Below are 17,402 nucleotides of genomic sequence, written 5' to 3' on the forward strand. Positions count from 1 at the left end.
AAGCTTGTCTCAAAATAAGCTATGAGGCATAGTAGTTGACCACTAACTTATTTATTCTAAGACAGAAATGCCTCAATACTATTTTTATATGTATTTTTATATTTTATACACAATATACATTTTTATGTAAAATGCAATTTTTATGTTTCAATTGATTTCTTATACACAGAAGACAGATTTTTTTTGTTGAAAAACCTTGTTAATACATAAGATGGACCTGGGATTCAGTGAATATGATTTTACCTTTTATGTTTTGACAGTAATTTCTCTTACTCAGTAAGTATTATATTTTTCCAAAAATTTGATTTGATTTGAGGTTAGTTTGCTTTAGTAATATACAGATTTGTAACAGGTGGTGGTTGGTGTCTTAAAACATAGAGAATATTAATTTTTTTTTAGATTTATGCTATTTATATTTTTGTTATAAACTGAGAAGGTCTTTAAACACTAGAAACATCTCCATTAATTCACAGGATGGAGTTAAGTCTAACTGATATTTGAATTCATGTTCATTAGCCCAACTGCCTCATGTGTCTGAAGGTGAGGCCTGAAACAGGGAGCCTGAAATTAAGAAACCAAATTCTAATTCCCTGTAATTAAGTGTTGCTTTCTGACTGATGAAGGGCATCTCAGTATGGCTGATGGGTGGTATCAGATGAAGGATGTCCAGTACTTCTCAGCTTTGTAGGGCGATCTGTCATTCCAGATCATCTCAGTCGTCAGAGTGGTGAGGTGTAGGAACAAGTCACACTGAAGGGGTGGTCTTGTGATCTTGTCTTTGAATTAATTAGCTTTAGGCCAAGGTGTAATTCAAGAATATCTTTAAAAGCTGTTCAGAACACAGATGTGGCAGTGTTGTGTGTGTGACTGATCGTGATGCTTTCACAGACGTGCTAGAATGAAGTTAGGAGAAAAGTACTTTTGGCACATAGTTATATAAATGAAACAATTTTTAAATTATGTGGACATAAAGGTTAAGATAATTTAAAAGCATTTCTTAGATCCTTAAAAAAAAAAAAAAGGTACTGGAGAGGTTGGATCAAGGTCATGGACTGAGCATATTCATCCATCGCTCCTCTCCTCCCAAATACTGTGAAATACTAGAAAATACTCTTTAAAAACTCCTTATTCGCACCAGCCGTCAGAAGACAGGAAACAGAACCATAGTGACTCTGAAACTGCAGTGAAAGATACCACAGCCCAAAACAGCAGCAGGAGAAAATGCTTTTATTAATGTCAGAGCAGAGCTGGATAATGTTAACCTGTGGGTGAACAACAGAATGCCTGGAGTGAGGAGGGGGTAGGTTTTAGGGTAAATTGTTAGAAGAGTTAAAGAACTGCATTTACTGCAGGAAGGTCGGCTTGGTCTCTCTCTCCTTCTTTTTGTATGGGGCTTCAGGCAACATTTGAACCCAGGCTAAAAGCCCAGAGCTGCATTCTAAGGAAAGGACGTGTGCCTGGGGAGGGCAGCTGTAAAGCCCTGCTATAAAGCAGGGCAAGGCTCATGGGAATTCCAGACCTTTACCGCAGACACAGGAGAAGAAATAACGAAGCAATGGCAGCTCTTCCAAAGAGGGGGAGAAAATGATTCCTTCTGGTTCCAGAGTGAAGCGCTCCACCTTTCAGGATTTGGAATGTCCCTGCTCTGTCAGGCTGTCTTAGGCCCTACGTCCAGTTAACAGGCCTCACCCATTTCACAAAACCCGTGGACGCCCTCCATTCAGGAGAGAGGCCTTGGGGCGACGGCTGGCTCAGGGCACAGTGGAAGCCATCCACAACCCCATTCAGCCTGTTCTTTGACCTTGAATGTCAGTAGACAGCCAGAGGTCCTCAGACAAGCAGAAGCAATCAGGTAAGAAACAGTAGAATTACAGAGAAAACACTCAATTCAGGGAACAGAAAAGAACTTTTAAGAACTATAATTAGGGTCCTCAGAGAGATTTGAAAGGAACAACCAGTAAGGAAGCTTTCTTGAAAGTTAATACAAGGACTGTCAGAATTAAAAATCCATAGAAAAACACCAGATGAGACATCTGGAAAATAAAGTCATGGGCAACAAACAAGAAAACTCTAGAATATAGGGGACAGAGGTGAAAAATAAGAGAAAATTTAAGAGAGCTGGAGGATGAATCCAGCAGGGCTAACATTTATTGAATAGGAGTTACTCCGGGGGAAGAAAGAAGGAAAGGCGGACAGAAAACCAGTCAATAATGGAAGGTTGACTTCTCGTCCGCGGTACTGGGTACATTCAGAACGTCCAGGAGAGGATGTCCTGTGCCGCGGCGCCGTCCCCAGGCAGGCACGGTAGCAGGAGTGAGAGCCAAACCCCAGTTAGCCTCTCGCAGCCAGGGCTCAGAGGCACCCGTCACAGACCCCTCTGAGGCAGAGTGGAGAGTTTAAGAAAGAGGAAAATGAGGGAGATAGGAAACAGCAAATCAAAGTTATACCAGAGAGTTGGTCCAAATAACTGCTAACTTTGGTTGAGGTGTTTCTACACAAGCAGGGTCACTGGGAGGCGGGTAATGGTGAGGAAGACAGCGGGGGGAGGGGTGCCAAGCCCGCAGCCTGCGAACATGTCCGTGCTCACCGGTTGCACACACACTGTGAACATTACACCTGTGTAACTAGCGCGTGGGCTGTTTAAACTAATTCATCAGGGAAGGGTGGAAATCAAAAGGGAAACACCTAGAAACAGAGAAAATACAAACCGTAACTAACACAGGATGGCAGAAATCAGCCTAAGGGCCACAACTGAATGCCTTCAGTGCCCCTAGTGAAAACAAACACTTAGCCAAGTTGTGAAAGAAAATCTCGTCATCTGAAGTTTGAGAAAACAGTTACATAGAAGGATGGAGAGAGAATGGATCGGAAAATATGTACCAGGCAAATGCCTACAGTAAGCAAGTGTAGCAATATTAATGTCAAACTAAGTGGAATTCAGAATTTAAAAACAGCATTCAAAAGCACAGAGGGATGCTTTACACTTAGAAAAGGTCAAATTCACTGAGGAGATGCGTTGCCATCAAACTCTCTGTATTATCAACATAATATTGTCTTATAAAACCTCAACTTAAAAGTATGACAAGAATGTGGTATTTTCTCTTTCCCAATGAAACTTTACACTTTTCTTAGAAGTTGATACATCAAGTAGATAATAAAAATAAGGATGAAAAGAGATGTTGGGCAGACTTTTAACCTTGATCCAAAATAAACAGGTACTAACTTTGTAACCCATAAATGGAGAAGCACATTCTTTACAAATACTACTGAGATATTTATGAAAATTAAGGCTGACTTGCCTTAATTGTATTTTTTTCCCATATGATACTGATTTATTGGTCTTTGCTGGGTTTTTTTTTAAATTGAGGTATAGTTGACATGCAGTTATAAGCTTCAAGTATGCAACATGGTGACTCAGTTTTTAATGGTTATATTCCATTTATAGTTACTATAAAATATTGGCTCTATTTCCTGTGTTATACAGTATGTTCTTGTACCAGAGTTGTATTTCGCCAATCATGCTTTTTTGTTGTTTTTGTAAATGAATTTCTGCTCTCTAGCTGCCAGGGCTCCCTTGAGGAATTGCAGTCTTTTTATTGGCTGGAGAACACCCCGGGGGGTTCCTGTTTCACAGGTAGGGGGTGGCCCCAGGGTCTCATCACTGATCTCATCACTGAAGCATCAGGTAGGCTGCCGGTCCCATTTTAAAGAAGCTTCCCTGTTTCTTAGACTCCTCCAACTGCCCCTCTTTGGAAACAGAGAAAACTTGACCTCTTAATCAGCATCGTCTAAGCCTTTCGGGAGCCGGGAGGGACCAGGCAAGTTCGCTTGGAGTCTTTGCTAGCCCTGACCCCCAGAATCAACAGATCTCCGGTGGCCAAGCTCTTCCTGGTAGGTGCTGCTTTCCTGGCCTTGCGCCAGAGCAGCCCGACCTCCACACCAGAAACCCCCTGTCCACAGGGATGTCCGCAGTTCCTCCAAGGCCCCAGCAGCTGTCCTCCTGCGAGAGGTGGGAGCCGGCGATGGAGAGGGTGAGGGTCATGTGCAGGCCGCCCCGTAAACACATACACCAACCAGTTTTGCCAGACAACTTGCTAAGCATCTGACCCATTTCTCTTGGCACTTTTATTCCACTAATCAGTGTCTGTCCTCCCTCCCTCCCCAATACTTCTCCCTTTTTTCGTAACAAGGAACTATTTGTGAAAACTGCCCTAACTGAAGGAAACTTTTTACCCATTTTATTGCTTGTATGTCTTTCTCAGTCACCCTCCGACACGCCTGCCTGCCGTTGTAAGGAGGGTTTTACTGCGTGTCTAGAGCAGACAGCCTTGCTAAACTCTAAACCAGGAAGTAAAACAAAATTGGTGGTGTGAACACAGTGGGTTTCTAAGCATTTTTCATGTTTCCTTCCATTATGTTGGAGGGTAAATTCCTGGCTCAAAGTTAAAATAATTCCTCCAAGCTAATAGGAAATTCAGTATGACTTATCCAGCGAAGCACTGGATATAAAAGTGAGCTTTTCACGTGCAAAATTGTGATGCATTTTATGAAAACTGTTACTTAGGATGAAGGTTGGAGGAGCTCAGTAAAGATAGAAGAGGAAAAGATAGAGCTTAGTGATATAAATGCAGACGTGTACCCCAGCGACTTCTCCCAGGCACACATGCGCACACTGTAACTTTAAAGCTGTCTGTTAGAAGGATGAGATGGAGTCGTGAGCCAGACCACGTTGGTTTGGACAGAAATTCTTACAGAATTATTAAGCCTTAAAAAAAGCAAAGGAGATTTATGCATCTGCATTTGACCAATTTGGTTTGGAATAGGTTCATAATGGAAAAGTAATAAAACCATAAGAGACAGTGTCTTCTGAGTACAGTCTCGCTTTTAAAAAATCTAAACATGGGCTGCCCCAGTTTGGATAAAGTGACTGTAGAAAAATTTCCCATTGGTGATTTTGGGAGGGGGGTGTTGTTGTTATTGTTGTTTCTTTTTCATTGGTCATCAGCCAGTATACATTCGAAGCGTTCTGTCAGGTATTTTCCTCTGGAGATGTCAGTCACAGGAAAGAGGAACCCTCAGCTGGGCTGTCGGTGGCAGTCTCCCCCTCGGGTCACCACGCACACACGTGCTCGCGGGCGCGCGCGCCGTTTGTTTAGCTATCAGTAAAGTCTTTTTCTGATGTAACTGGAGAGGTTGGGGTTTGGAGGGTGGGGTGGTTGGATGTGTGGGAGGAGGCACCTCTGGTGACTGCCAGCAGCCGCAGAGAAGCAGGAAGGGGAAACGGATAACATGCTTCACCTCTGAAAAATCGGACCTAATGACTTTCTGATTTCAACAGGGAAGAGGAAGAAAAACCCAAACTCAAAAAACAAAAAACTTTCTCCATTTGCTCTCAATCACTTGAAGTCGTTGTCTTGATAAATAATTCCTTAAAACCGCTGACGAGTGTAAGCATAGCAAGTGGCAGCTGGAGGTTTGGGGGAGGAGCGGTGAGGCGTGTCTGTAGGTGCGTCCGAGCCTCCGCCATCCCTGCAGCCCGACAGTCACGGCTGTGCGTCCCCGAGGGGACGGCGAAAGAGGCGTTTGATTTCATCAGACTCTTAACTTTCTTTCCACGGCCAGCAGTTCAAAGCACAGTTGTTTTATGTAGTGAGAATGTGACCAGACTGCGAAGGTATTGTCTTTCCTGCAGGTATGCCTGCAGCATCTTTAGTGACCCCTGCTGATGTTATCAAGACGCGATTACAGGTGGCCGCCCGGGCCGGCCAGACCACTTACAGCGGAGTGATCGACTGCTTTAGGAAGATCCTGCGGGAAGAAGGCCCCAGAGCTTTGTGGAAAGGAGCTGGCGGTATGGAAATAATTTGTTCTTAACTAAACCTTTGGTATCCGGTGAATTTAAAAAATCTAATTGTATCTGTTATTTCACCATTTTTTTTGAAGCTCGCGTGTTTCGGTCCTCCCCCCAGTTTGGTGTAACTCTGCTGACGTATGAGTTGCTACAGCGATGGTTCTACGTTGATTTTGGAGGAGTGTAAGTACCCTGCTAAATTCAGCTGCTTCTAGTAAGTACTCTGTTGTCGTGGAGAAAGGTATGCAGTCTCCTCTCGTCCCGACGATGAAGTAGGAAAGATGTAGGAAAATGCTGAAATCATGTCTTCAGACAACACACAGGTAACTAGAGTTCCAGGCTCCTCTGGGAGTCAGATTTCAGCAGGTTTTGAAGGTTGTTTTTACCAAGTTAAAAAAATAATAATAATAAAACTCAGATTCTCACTCTACTATCTTTCCATTTAGGAAACCCATGGGATCAGAGCCAGTCCCTAAATCCAGGATCACACTGCCTGCTCCCAATCCTGATCACGTTGGGGGCTACAAACTGGCAGTTGCAACGTTTGCAGGGATTGAAAACAAATTTGGACTTTACCTACCTCTCTTCAAGCCGTCGGCATCTGCCTCGCCAGCCATCAGCGGAGGCCCGTAGGAGCAGCGGCCCTGGGCTGCTGCCGTAGCTTTGTTGTAACTGCGGTAGAGAAGCCACCTGGGACTGAAGCGACACTTCATTCCTTTCGCTTCCATCTCCTGTTTAAACTCAAGTCAAGGCTTTTTGTAAGGTGAAATCACTTATTTTCTGTGTGTTTTCTTAACTAGATCTTGGTGAAATTATTCGTAACTCTTCATTGGGTCTCTGCTCACAAACCTTTGTTGGTACCTGCCATCTGCTGGGCTTTGGTCAACACCAGCCTGAACTGGGGGAAGGAACAAGTCTGAATAGAAATGAGAACTACTCTCCTGGGGTTGGGATGATGGTCCCAAAGAAGCTACTGAGAGGCAATCATGGTGCTCAGAGCAAAAGTGTTCCGTGTGTGTTTAACCTGGTAGGAAACTGGGTGCGTATTTATAAGAGTAAAAAAAAAAAAAAACACTGGAAGAAATGAAAACATTATCAGAAATAGCCAGCCTGGATTCAGATTTTAAACATGCACTAATTCTGTCTCTGGAGTATATTATGAAGCTTTTATGTGAAACATGTTTTTTGTAATGAAAACCACATTGAAGATGTTTAATAATCACACTCTGGTACTGGGACTAGGCCTACTAGGGAAAGTACTCTTGGCGTTGGACTCTGTAGACACAGACCAGGAGGCCCGCGCCTCTCCGGGACGTGCGGATCTGGGGCGGCTGCTCACCTGAAGCCCCCGTGCTGATGACTGCCTATTCCAGTAAACACTGTGAAACACTGTGGGAAAACATGTGACCCCCAATACTGTACCTACCCTCGCCCCCTCCCAACCCCTTGTAATGGGCACCCATTTGCTTTTAAAATCCATTTTATCTTGAATCATGTAAGACAAATACATTGCAATATAAGTTTTTATTTAATTTGTGGTGCCTTGCACAGTGGTCAGAGGCTTGTGTTTGTGAAGAAGGAAATAAACTATTTTTAAAGCTCCTGAATTGCTTTCTCTTGCTATGTCCCATGGTGAATGACTGCAGTCGTTGTCATCGTTGGCCTCTCTGTTTCACTTTGCGGGCGATTCCCTTCATGTTGGCACGGACATACCCTCCTGGTTTCAAGGTGGGTGTACCCCCCTTTTCGGTAGGCCGGCGTTCAGCGTGAAGGGGAGAAACTACATTTAACCCTGGATAAGCGATGCACCTAGCAAATGGACACTTGTTGGAGTCATTGCCAGCACTTTCGGCATTTTTTACTGTGAGAATTGTATAAAGTTTCACTGGATGTTGGGCATGGAAACTTGTATGAAACGGCAGTGCTGTTTTCTAATCTTCTGTGACTCTTCCTCGTTCCAGAACGGGACGCTGACTTTGGTAGTATGCGGCCAATACGGTAGTAACTGGGGGAAGCAATCTTGAAGAGAATTGAAGGCTCTTCCTGGACCACAGTCATGCCCCTGAAGAGGCTACTGAGTAACCTGTCGGTCAACAGGTTGACATTCAAAGTTAACTGTTCAAAATTGGAAAGAGTAAACACCATCCATGAGTCTGGTTTTTTGGATGTTTTTGCTTTTTTTTCAGTGAACAAAAGCTTGGTTTTCCTCACAAGAAATAGGACGACTACATGCATGGCTCCGTCCATGGTTTCAGTAGGCAAAACCAAAAAGAATCCTGTCCGTCTCTTCTTCCTCACCCCCAATCCCGGATCAGTGTGATAAGTGATACTTATATCCTAATCTCAGAGACCAGTCACAAGACTCCAAATGTGTTGTAGAAATTTGGGTGGTGTTACAATAACAAAGCATTCAAGCTTTGGCATTTTGGATGTGGAGACAAGCCCCTGAGTGTAAATCCCTGCATTCCTCTTCTTCATTTGCTTGAAATTTTATAGAAGATCCAATTTTCATGTTACAAATACTGACCCAAATCTCAGAGATGGTGCCTTGGCCTGCTTGCTTCTTGGTGGGAGAGCATCTTGGCTTCCCTTCGACTTACCTGTAGCAGAGGACAATTCTCTTGCGTAAATGAGAAACCAGAGGTACCAGGAAGCCAAAGGAGACAGGCCACGGGGCTGTGTTTCTTTAAAATCCTCAGCTTAATCTGTTCAGGGATAGGCAGCGACTTGAGACACTTTGAAGGAGGCCTCATTTCCATCTGGGTTCTGCTCAGTGGGTGGTGTGACGATGACATCCTTGCAGAGGACTGTAATCACCATGTGGTGAAAACCACGTCAAATTTGTTCTGGGTTTTCCTTCTTCCTGAAGTGACAGCACAGTACGTCGGCAAGTGCTGTGGCTGCCGTTTGTGCAGCCAGTCATTCTCCTCCTCGACGCTAAGGAACTGAAGGCTGAGTGACTCCACACACCTGCCTGAGCACCCAGGGGGCCACCTCCCCTGCCCTGCGCCCTGGAGTCTCTCCGCTCTGCCCTTGGTCCACCTCCTGATGGCTTGAAGGGTGGGAGAGAGGCCTGACTTTTGTAGCAGCTTTTTTTTTTTTTCAAGGAGGGGAAAAAATGTGGCGCTGACCACAAAGTGAACACACTGATTCTTGGGTTCCAGTCGCGGCTGGGTTTCTTGAGGCTGGGTGGCACGCTGTCGCCAAGCTCATGCTACACCTCATAACCCACAGCCGTTCGCTCTGCTCCCTGGGGTCGCCTTAATCCCAAGCAGCCCGGCTTGCACGGGGGAAAAATAAGAATTCTGGCACAGAAAGGAGTCATTTAAATGCTTATTGCATTTCAAGCTTCGGTTTTTACTTAGCTAAAATATTTACCATTGCTGGAAAACAATGTTTAAGATTTTGTGCTTATATGTTATTCAATGGTGTGGCCTATGTAAACCTCAGGATGCTTACGTTTTGACAGTCTTCTGGAAATGTTTAACGGCACATAACTCTGTGAGCAGGGAATAAAAACCGGGAACAAATTGTGCTTGAAACTTTGTAACCTTCCCTCCCCCCCAAACCCCCCACCTCCACTCCCAGTTGGTATTTGGCAACTCACGTTGGAATTCTTCAGGTAGAGGCAGGGAAATCTCCAAGAGTGGAATTTGACGGGTCCTGTCTTGTGGCCCCGTTTATCAACCTTCCAGATAAACTCTCTCTAAGAGTCACCATGTGCCTTTTACCGCAGAAGCCACACTTGCGGGGATGAATTTGTCTCTTTGCCACTGAGCAAAATCCCGTTTTAAATTCAGGATAATCAGATGCTTTCAGGATGTGGATTTTCCCAAAGATTTTTAGAAGACACGTTCCCTGGTAAGAGGAGTGAAGTGTTTTTTCCATAAATGGTGCTGCCCACAAAGGGGTGTGCCTTTTGTTTTACCTTTTGGAAATAACCCAGCCCTCGCCAAAATGTTCTACTTTGGATGTTACGAAGACCACAGGGAGTTCATGGCTTCATTTCAAAGTCTGAGGCAGCAAAAAGCATTGCCACTTCTGTCTCTCAAAACAGTGGCAGTCTTCGGCTTGGAAGATTGGGCTCCGTGAGGGGTGGGCTTGTGTCTCTGATGCCTGTTCCAAGGTGCCTGAAACTTTTAGTGGGCTCTTGATTATAATTTTGATGGATGGATGGATAGATGGATGGTTTTTGAGAAATACATATTTTTTTCCAATGAGCAATCCCTATTATTTCCCTACTTCAGAGGACTTTTCTGCTGTTGGGAGTTAAAACCATACCTGGAAACAATCACAGTGTTATGTATTATTCACTTACTTTAGAAATCGTAAGTACATCTTTTATTAAAGCAACTACAGCTATCTAAATTGGTTTTAATTCGTTGGTAACTTTGAGTCAGGAACTGTCATATAAACTACATGATATTTAAATTTCCTGGTCATGGTTAAAAATAAAGGTTTAAAACGTATCTTTTGAGATTAGTGTTACATTAGGGTTGACCTATATCATTAAAAAATAATTTTTCTTATCAATGAATGTTAATTATTTACTACTCATTCTCTCTGTTCCTCTCACTGATATTTCTGTGTCCTCAGGAGCACAGTGGCAAGCTTTCCTTTAAAAGCTGCTGAGGACAACGGGACTCTCTTTCAGAAGGGTTTGTTTTTAGCTAATGCATTAATTGATTCCAAAAAAGAGTCCAAATGGAACACTCTGCTTTCATCTGCTTGGAGTAACCTAATAAAATAATGTTGTTTGTTTTTAGATTCCCGGCTGTTCAGGGGGTTTTGCTCAAGGCAAAACCACAGTCCCCTCGAATAACTTCAGAAGGAGAGTTAAGAAGACACACTAATTGTGCCCGTCTGAGGTTTGCTGCTTCCAGGGCCCAGACACACCCCCTGCACGCTGGTCTGGCCACCAGCGCTCCAGTGCCACCACTGTCCGTTGGGCAGGACTCCTGCCCCTTTGGAGAATGGTTGATTTTGCTGAGGAGCAGTTTGGGAGGTTTAAAAATGGACTCCAGCTCTTGGAACAGCCTCGTGCAAGCATGCTGTGTGTGCTAGATGTCTGTGCTGTGGGACGGGGGAAGGGAAAACGGCTTAATGAACTAAGACTGATTAGAACACTTCCTCTCATCACCCCCTCCTCCACCCTTTACTTAGACCAGCTCTTTCTCTGGTGTCTTGTTGGGCTGCTTTCAAGTGGGAGGGGGAAAGGAACCCCCTGCCGCCCGCCCTGGAGCTCCTTGGCCAGTGAGAACTCTTTAAATGTGGGGCATTACATGCCGGGCATGATCTCATTAAGTCCCTCCCTCACCCTTCAGGTAGCTGCCGTCTTCCCTGCGGCACAAGTGAGGGGGAACCCAGTCAGGTTAAATATCTTGCTCATCACGGTCTCTCAGAGCAGATAAGCATGTTGCTGTTAGAATCCAGGTCTGGTGGCGGCCCACGCTCTCTTCTTTCCCGACAAGGATTTCTTAACAAAACTCAGTACAGAAAGTTCTTCGGGTGGTCTAAGCCTGGGATTTCTGAGTGTCCCCCCACCATTCTCAGTAGCAGGCGTATCATTCCTAGCTGGGAATGGAAGGGAAGGGTGATCTCGGATTATATACCATAGTAAGTGCATCTGCTCTCTCAATTCCAGAGCCCTGAGGACCAGGTAAATCCTGACAAGCCTTTTGAGGTTCATCTTAAAACTATTTTACAACATATTAAAGTCAGTAAATAGAGGATTAAGGTAAACTTTTGCATTTGCCCCACGGGTTTAAAATTGGAAGGTAATGTGGAAAAAGCAGAGATAAATTTACAAACTGCTACAGTGCAATGCGATATGACGCAAACTGAATTGGACCATCTTAAAAATCTCTGCTATAATTAGAAAATGCCGTTCTTCAACCAAAGTTGGAAAAAATGGAAAACCAAGTTAAAAGTAAGTATCTATGGGTACTTGGCCTCAAAGTGTGTCTGGAGGGAATGGAGACAGTTTACAGAATGTGGGATTTGCTGGAATTACTTGTGGACATAAAATCTCCATCACCACTGATGGTGGAAAAGTCTTACTCTAGTCCCAGCAAGTTACCTGCTATCCCGAAAGTTCAAGGTGGGTGTCTACCACTGCATTGTACTGCCTCCTTGCCCATTCTTACATAAATGAAAGCAAATTACTGACTCACCCACACCAAAAATGTACAGCATAGGCAAAAGGGAAACAAAATACGTATTTATACATATGTCTGTGTGTGTATATACACACATGTATGTATGTATGTATTAAAATATGTTCTCATTCCTTTTTCAAAAGGGTGATATATTTCAGTGTGAATTTCTGTTTTGAAGCAGAATGTAACTAAGTTTTAAATACAGAGATACACTTTATCAATTTGAGAATTTATGGAGAATTACCGACCCATGTAAGGAGCTGCTTTTTATGATGACCTCTTCATTTGGGCCAGCTCCAGTGTTATGAAAGGGTTACACTCTGTTCGAGTAAAACCAGAAAAAAAGAAAAATTGGGGATGAGGGAAACTGAAACAAGCATTCTTTTTTTCTACTGAAGACAGTAGTGAAGTGATTGCCGATGTCTGTTGGACATGGGAAGCAGAGATTTCTGCACACTTTGTCTCAGCCTCTGTCCTGCCTCCCTCTGCAGTGTCTGCACGACCTTCTGAACTAAAGAAGCAGTTCACAATCGACCTGGAACTTCAAGTTACCGGTGACCACGACTAATAAAGTAAGTGACTTCTTTCTTTTTAAAAAAAAAAGTAGTTTGCCTGTGTGAGACTGAAAGTAGAGAAACCATTATTTCTGTCTTTTTGCTACTTGAAATTAAGTGTGGCATTTTTTTTTGGCAATTATTTTTTTCCTTTTATTCCTTCTAGAAAGTGTCTTGATTGGCTTAATAACTAACCCTTCTAACACCACACCTCTGGCTAAGTTATTAAAAATGATCATGGCATTTGATGTAAGTTGGTTATAAAAGATAACTATTGTCTTTTAGTAAAATGTCTAAAAATAAATTTCAAAATAATCATTATCATCAAGGCCTTGAAGTAAACATTAAATAAATGCTTTAACTTCTATAGACACTAAACTCGAGTTTACTTTTTTCCTGCCTTAAAGATTATACCTTTGGGAGGTTTGCTTCTGGCCATGACGGAATAGTAAGGAAAACTAGAAAACTGGGCAAAATAGAATACAGTAGTTTTAAAACATTGATTATAAGGCAAAAATCAACTCTGAGAGAAAGAAAACAAAGTGAGAATTAGCACTGCACCAAGTTACTGTCTCTAGGCAGTTTCCAGCCACTGTGCCAGGAAGGCAAACCCAGACGGAGCCTGACCTCCCCAAATTGAAAAGATGGAGATCAGAAGTCAGGGAGGCCAAGAGAGCTGGAATTTTAAGGCAGAGTACCAAACAGGAAGAGCTGCTCTGAGAGACGGCTCCGGAACCTGGCAGCCTCTAAGAGGAAGCTATACCAGACTTGGGAAAGAACCACTGGAAAGGGAGAAGAAGAAAAATTCTGGTGCTCACAGAAGGAAAAGGCTTTGTGTTCTCACCAGCAAGAGTAGAGACTCCTCCATCAAACATAGAACATCAGGTAGAATCCTCAGAAAAATATATTATGAATAGTGCAAAATAAGTACTGTGATAATGGCTGCTTTGCCCTTAAAAAAGCTTAAAAGCAGACCTCACAGAGATCCAATTGATTCAAAGTAACTTAGCTGCTTGTCAGAACACAATTTGATACTACTTAAGACAATATAACAAAATCCCACAACACACAATGTAAAAATCACAATAAAAAATCTAATAAAAATCACCAATCAAAATAAGGAGGAAAATATAAACCATCACAAAATAAAACCTCATGTAATAGAAACAGACCCAGAAATGACAAATGAAACTAGCAGCAAAGCCATGAAGACAACTATTAAAAATAATCTATAAAGTAAATAATTGACCTTATTCATATTTATTAAACACTCCACTCAACAACAGAATACACATTCTTCTTCAGTACAAAATAAATTTTACCAAGATTAACCATAATCTGGGCCTTAAAACAAGTCTCAGTAAACTTAAGAGGACTGAAATCATACACATTATATTCTCTGGCCATGACAGATTCCAGCTAGAAATCAATAACTGGAAGATATGTGGAAATTCCTCATATAATTGAATAATAAATAATACATTTACAAACCAACCACAAGTCAAAGAATAAATCACAAGGATAATTAGGAAATATTTTGAACTAAATGAAAACAAAAACACAAGATAGCAAAAAATTTACAGTGTATTAAAAATAGTGCTTAAAGGGAAATACATACTATTAAATACTTACATTAGAAAAAAAGAGAGGGGGGTATAGCTCAGTGGTAGAGCATGTGTCTGGCATGTACAAGGTCCTGGGTTCAATCCCCAGTGCCTCCACTAAGGGGGGAAAAAAAGAATAAAAAATGAGAGATCTCAGTTACCTAATCTTCCACCTTATTGAGCTAGAAAAAGAAGAGCAAATTAAACTCCAAAGATGCAGAAGATAAAAACTAATAAAAAACAGAAAGCAACTAAATAGAAAATAGGAAAATAATAGAGAAAAACAATGAAACCACAATATGGTTCTTTAAAAAGATTTTTAAAAAATTGGAAACCACCAAACAGACTGATCAGAAAAGGAAAAAACATGTCACCAGTAACAGGAGTTAAAGAAGGGATATCCTTACAGATTGTACAGATATTAATGTGATAACAAGGGAATGCTATAAACAGATTTTGATGTCAATAAACTACATAGATGAAATGTACATGTTGAAAGAAATATACTAGCAAAACCACTGAAAAAGATAATGTGACTACCCCATTTCAGTAATCAAACTCTTAGTTTAAAAAATCGTGTCCCGAAGAGAAATCCAAGCCTAGATGTATTCACTGTTGATTTCGACCAACTATTTCAAAAAGAAATAAGGAAAATTCTAAAAACAAATTAGCAAAAATAAAAAGGGAGGACCCACTTCCCAACTCATTTTATGGAAACAGCATTGCCAAAATATAAAATCACATAATACACTATGAGGCAAAAAAAACAGACTAATATCTCTTTGTGAACAGAGACACATCCTTTTAAAAATTAAGCAATCTGAATCCCACATCATATAAAAGGGACAATCTTATGACCAAATGAGGTTCATTACCAGAATGTAAGTTAGGGATAACACTCAAAAATAATGTACTATATTGATTAAAAAGAAAAATCACAATTATTTAAATTAGATTCAGAAAAACATTTGGCAAAATTCAACACTCATTAAAAAAAAAAAAATCTCACAAACCAGAATAAAAAGAAACTTAATCTAACAAAGGGTATCTACAAAAACAAAAAACAGCAAAAAAAAGAAAACTATATTTAATATGATATGTGAAAGATTCAATGTCCCAGCCAGTGCAATAAGAACAAAAATTAAAAACATAGATTGGGGGGGAAAAGTGAAATAGTCTTTAACTGTAATTGTTTATGTACAAAATCACTATTAGAACTAGTAAATGAATTTAGCAACACCACAGGATACAAAGTCAGCATATAAAAATCCATTATTTTTCTATATACCACCAACAGTATCAGAAAATAAAGTTTTAAAAATTTAAAAAATAGGGAAATACTCTTCTACAAATGGTGCTGGAAAATTAAATATGCATATACATAAAAATTAACCTCACACCACAACCACACCATACACAAAATTAATTCAAGATAGATCATATCCATAAGTCTAAGAGTTAAAACTATAAATATTTCATAAGAAAATAAGAGAAAATCTTTGTGACCTTGGATTAGGTAAAGATACCTTAGATAAGACATTATTTTAGAAAATCTGCTTAAAGAAGAAAAAAACTGTCAAACTGGAATTCTATACCAAAAAAAAAAATACACTCCATAAATGAAGTCAAAATAAAGACATATTTAGACACCCAAAACTGAAGAAACTATTCTCTTGCAGAATCTCACTACTGGATATGCCAAAAGACAGACTGGCTGAAGAGAAATGGCACTAAATGGAAAGCTCAGATCTCTAGAAAGAAATGAAGAGGACGAGAAAAGAAAAATGTGAAGGTAAGTAGTTTTTAAAACCTTTTAAAATTATCTTTCTCTTTTACACATACTTTTAATCCATAAAAGACTCTTCACTGAAGCAAAAATAATAGCGTATTGTGGGCTTTATAGTAGTAAATACAGAAGTAAAATACATGGCAACAAGGGAACGAAGGACAGAGGGCAAAGGGATTATTCTGTTACATACTTTTGTGTGTGTGAGAACTAGTATAACATCATTTGAAGGTACTCCTTTAATAGTTAAACATGCATATTGCATTCTTGTGAAATCACTAAAAATAACAGAAGTCAACAGATGAAATATAATACGATACTAAAAACTACTTGATTCATCAAAAAGAAGGCAGAAGAGGAAGAATAGAAGAACAAAGAATGAATGGAACCAATAAAAAAACAATTACCAATACAAAAAATTCAACTATGCCAAAAATTACATTAACTGTACATGGACTAAATCCTCTAATTAAAAGGCAGAAACCATTAGACTGGATTTAAAAAAAAAAAAGAGAGAAGGGCCCAACTTTAAACTGTTTACAAGAAACACACTTCAAATATAAAGACTTAAACAGATTAAACATAAAAAGTGGTAATGGTATCAGCCAAAAAGGCAAAGGAAAAAACTCCAAATTCTGCTCCTCCATAAACATGATTGAAAAAACAGGTTAAAACTGTCAAAATCAACTCTTGGTCTTGAACTCTGGAAATTAACCAAAGATGTGCAGCAACCAAGGGAACACTAACTAAAGAAGAATGCTGATCCTCAGAAAGAATCATGAACGTTGGCATTTTAACTTACCCTAGTCCCATCTGCGCCCTCTCCCCTGCAATCCAGCAGTAGCTCTGAAAATAATAGCTCACATTCCTGGTACTACAGGAAGCAGAAATTACCTCATTCATAAAGAATTCTAATTATTTGTTCTAACCTGTCTGGTTCCTCCCTGGCAGACAAGATGCTTGTTTTATTGCACCTAGCTTGGAACTGATGTAGTGCTAAAGCTGCTTCCTGGGGGGCATTTGTCAAAAGGATTCACAGGCTAACACCTTAGTTGCTGCCGTATGAGATAATAAATAACATATATGGCAAACAATGGGCTAACCAAAAACTTGAGAGGACAGGCTAGGGAATGAAATGTTTGTAAGGGCTACAAACAGCTCTGAGATGTTCCTGGGAATCTGAGAAACACATGCACACTCTCAGAGCTGTGCATGTACTCAGCAAAGCCCCGAGAAGGCCCTAAGCTTTCATCTCCTGCGGACACTGAGGCTCTGCGGAAACAAGACATGAAGGCTAATGCAGAACTGTAAACTGCCTGGCTGAGTGGCCAAGGTACACGTCAACACACACGAGTCCTTTGGCATAGACTACAAGGATTTTTTGGCTCCAGGCATATTATGGAAATCTCTGTCTAATCATGAGCTAAACATCAAATTAACAGAGACTTC

General features: G+C 41.0%; 1 protein-coding gene, 1 long non-coding RNA gene and 1 other non-coding gene across 6 annotated transcripts in view; all 3 read left to right on the plus strand.

Moving 5' to 3' along the window:
* SLC25A13 (solute carrier family 25 member 13) overlaps positions 1-7,458 on the plus strand; it is a 179,888-nt gene extending 172,430 nt beyond the window's left edge. For all 4 annotated transcript variants that reach the window (XM_031454931.2, XM_031454932.2, XM_064487552.1 and 1 more), the window contains exons 16-18: positions 5,693-5,851; positions 5,944-6,034; positions 6,298-7,458. In XM_031454931.2, coding sequence (XP_031310791.2) covers positions 5,693-5,851; positions 5,944-6,034; positions 6,298-6,484 — 437 coding nt within the window. In that variant the 3' untranslated portion in view covers positions 6,485-7,458. The remainder of the gene's footprint in view (positions 1-5,692; positions 5,852-5,943; positions 6,035-6,297) is intronic.
* Positions 7,459-10,480: 3,022 nt separating this feature from the next.
* LOC116153985 (uncharacterized) overlaps positions 10,481-17,402 on the plus strand; it is a 33,132-nt gene continuing 26,210 nt past the window's right edge. Inside the window, exons 1-2 of the long non-coding RNA XR_004137775.2 lie at positions 10,481-12,581; positions 15,847-15,959. This is a non-coding gene — a long non-coding RNA (uncharacterized LOC116153985). The remainder of the gene's footprint in view (positions 12,582-15,846; positions 15,960-17,402) is intronic.
* On the plus strand, positions 14,213-14,284 carry TRNAA-GGC (transfer RNA alanine (anticodon GGC)). Its single transcript has one exon. It is a non-coding gene; the product is annotated as a tRNA-Ala (tRNA).

Source organism: Camelus dromedarius, chromosome 7 (genome assembly GCF_036321535.1).
Source record: "Camelus dromedarius isolate mCamDro1 chromosome 7, mCamDro1.pat, whole genome shotgun sequence".
NCBI lineage: Eukaryota > Metazoa > Chordata > Mammalia > Artiodactyla > Camelidae > Camelus > Camelus dromedarius.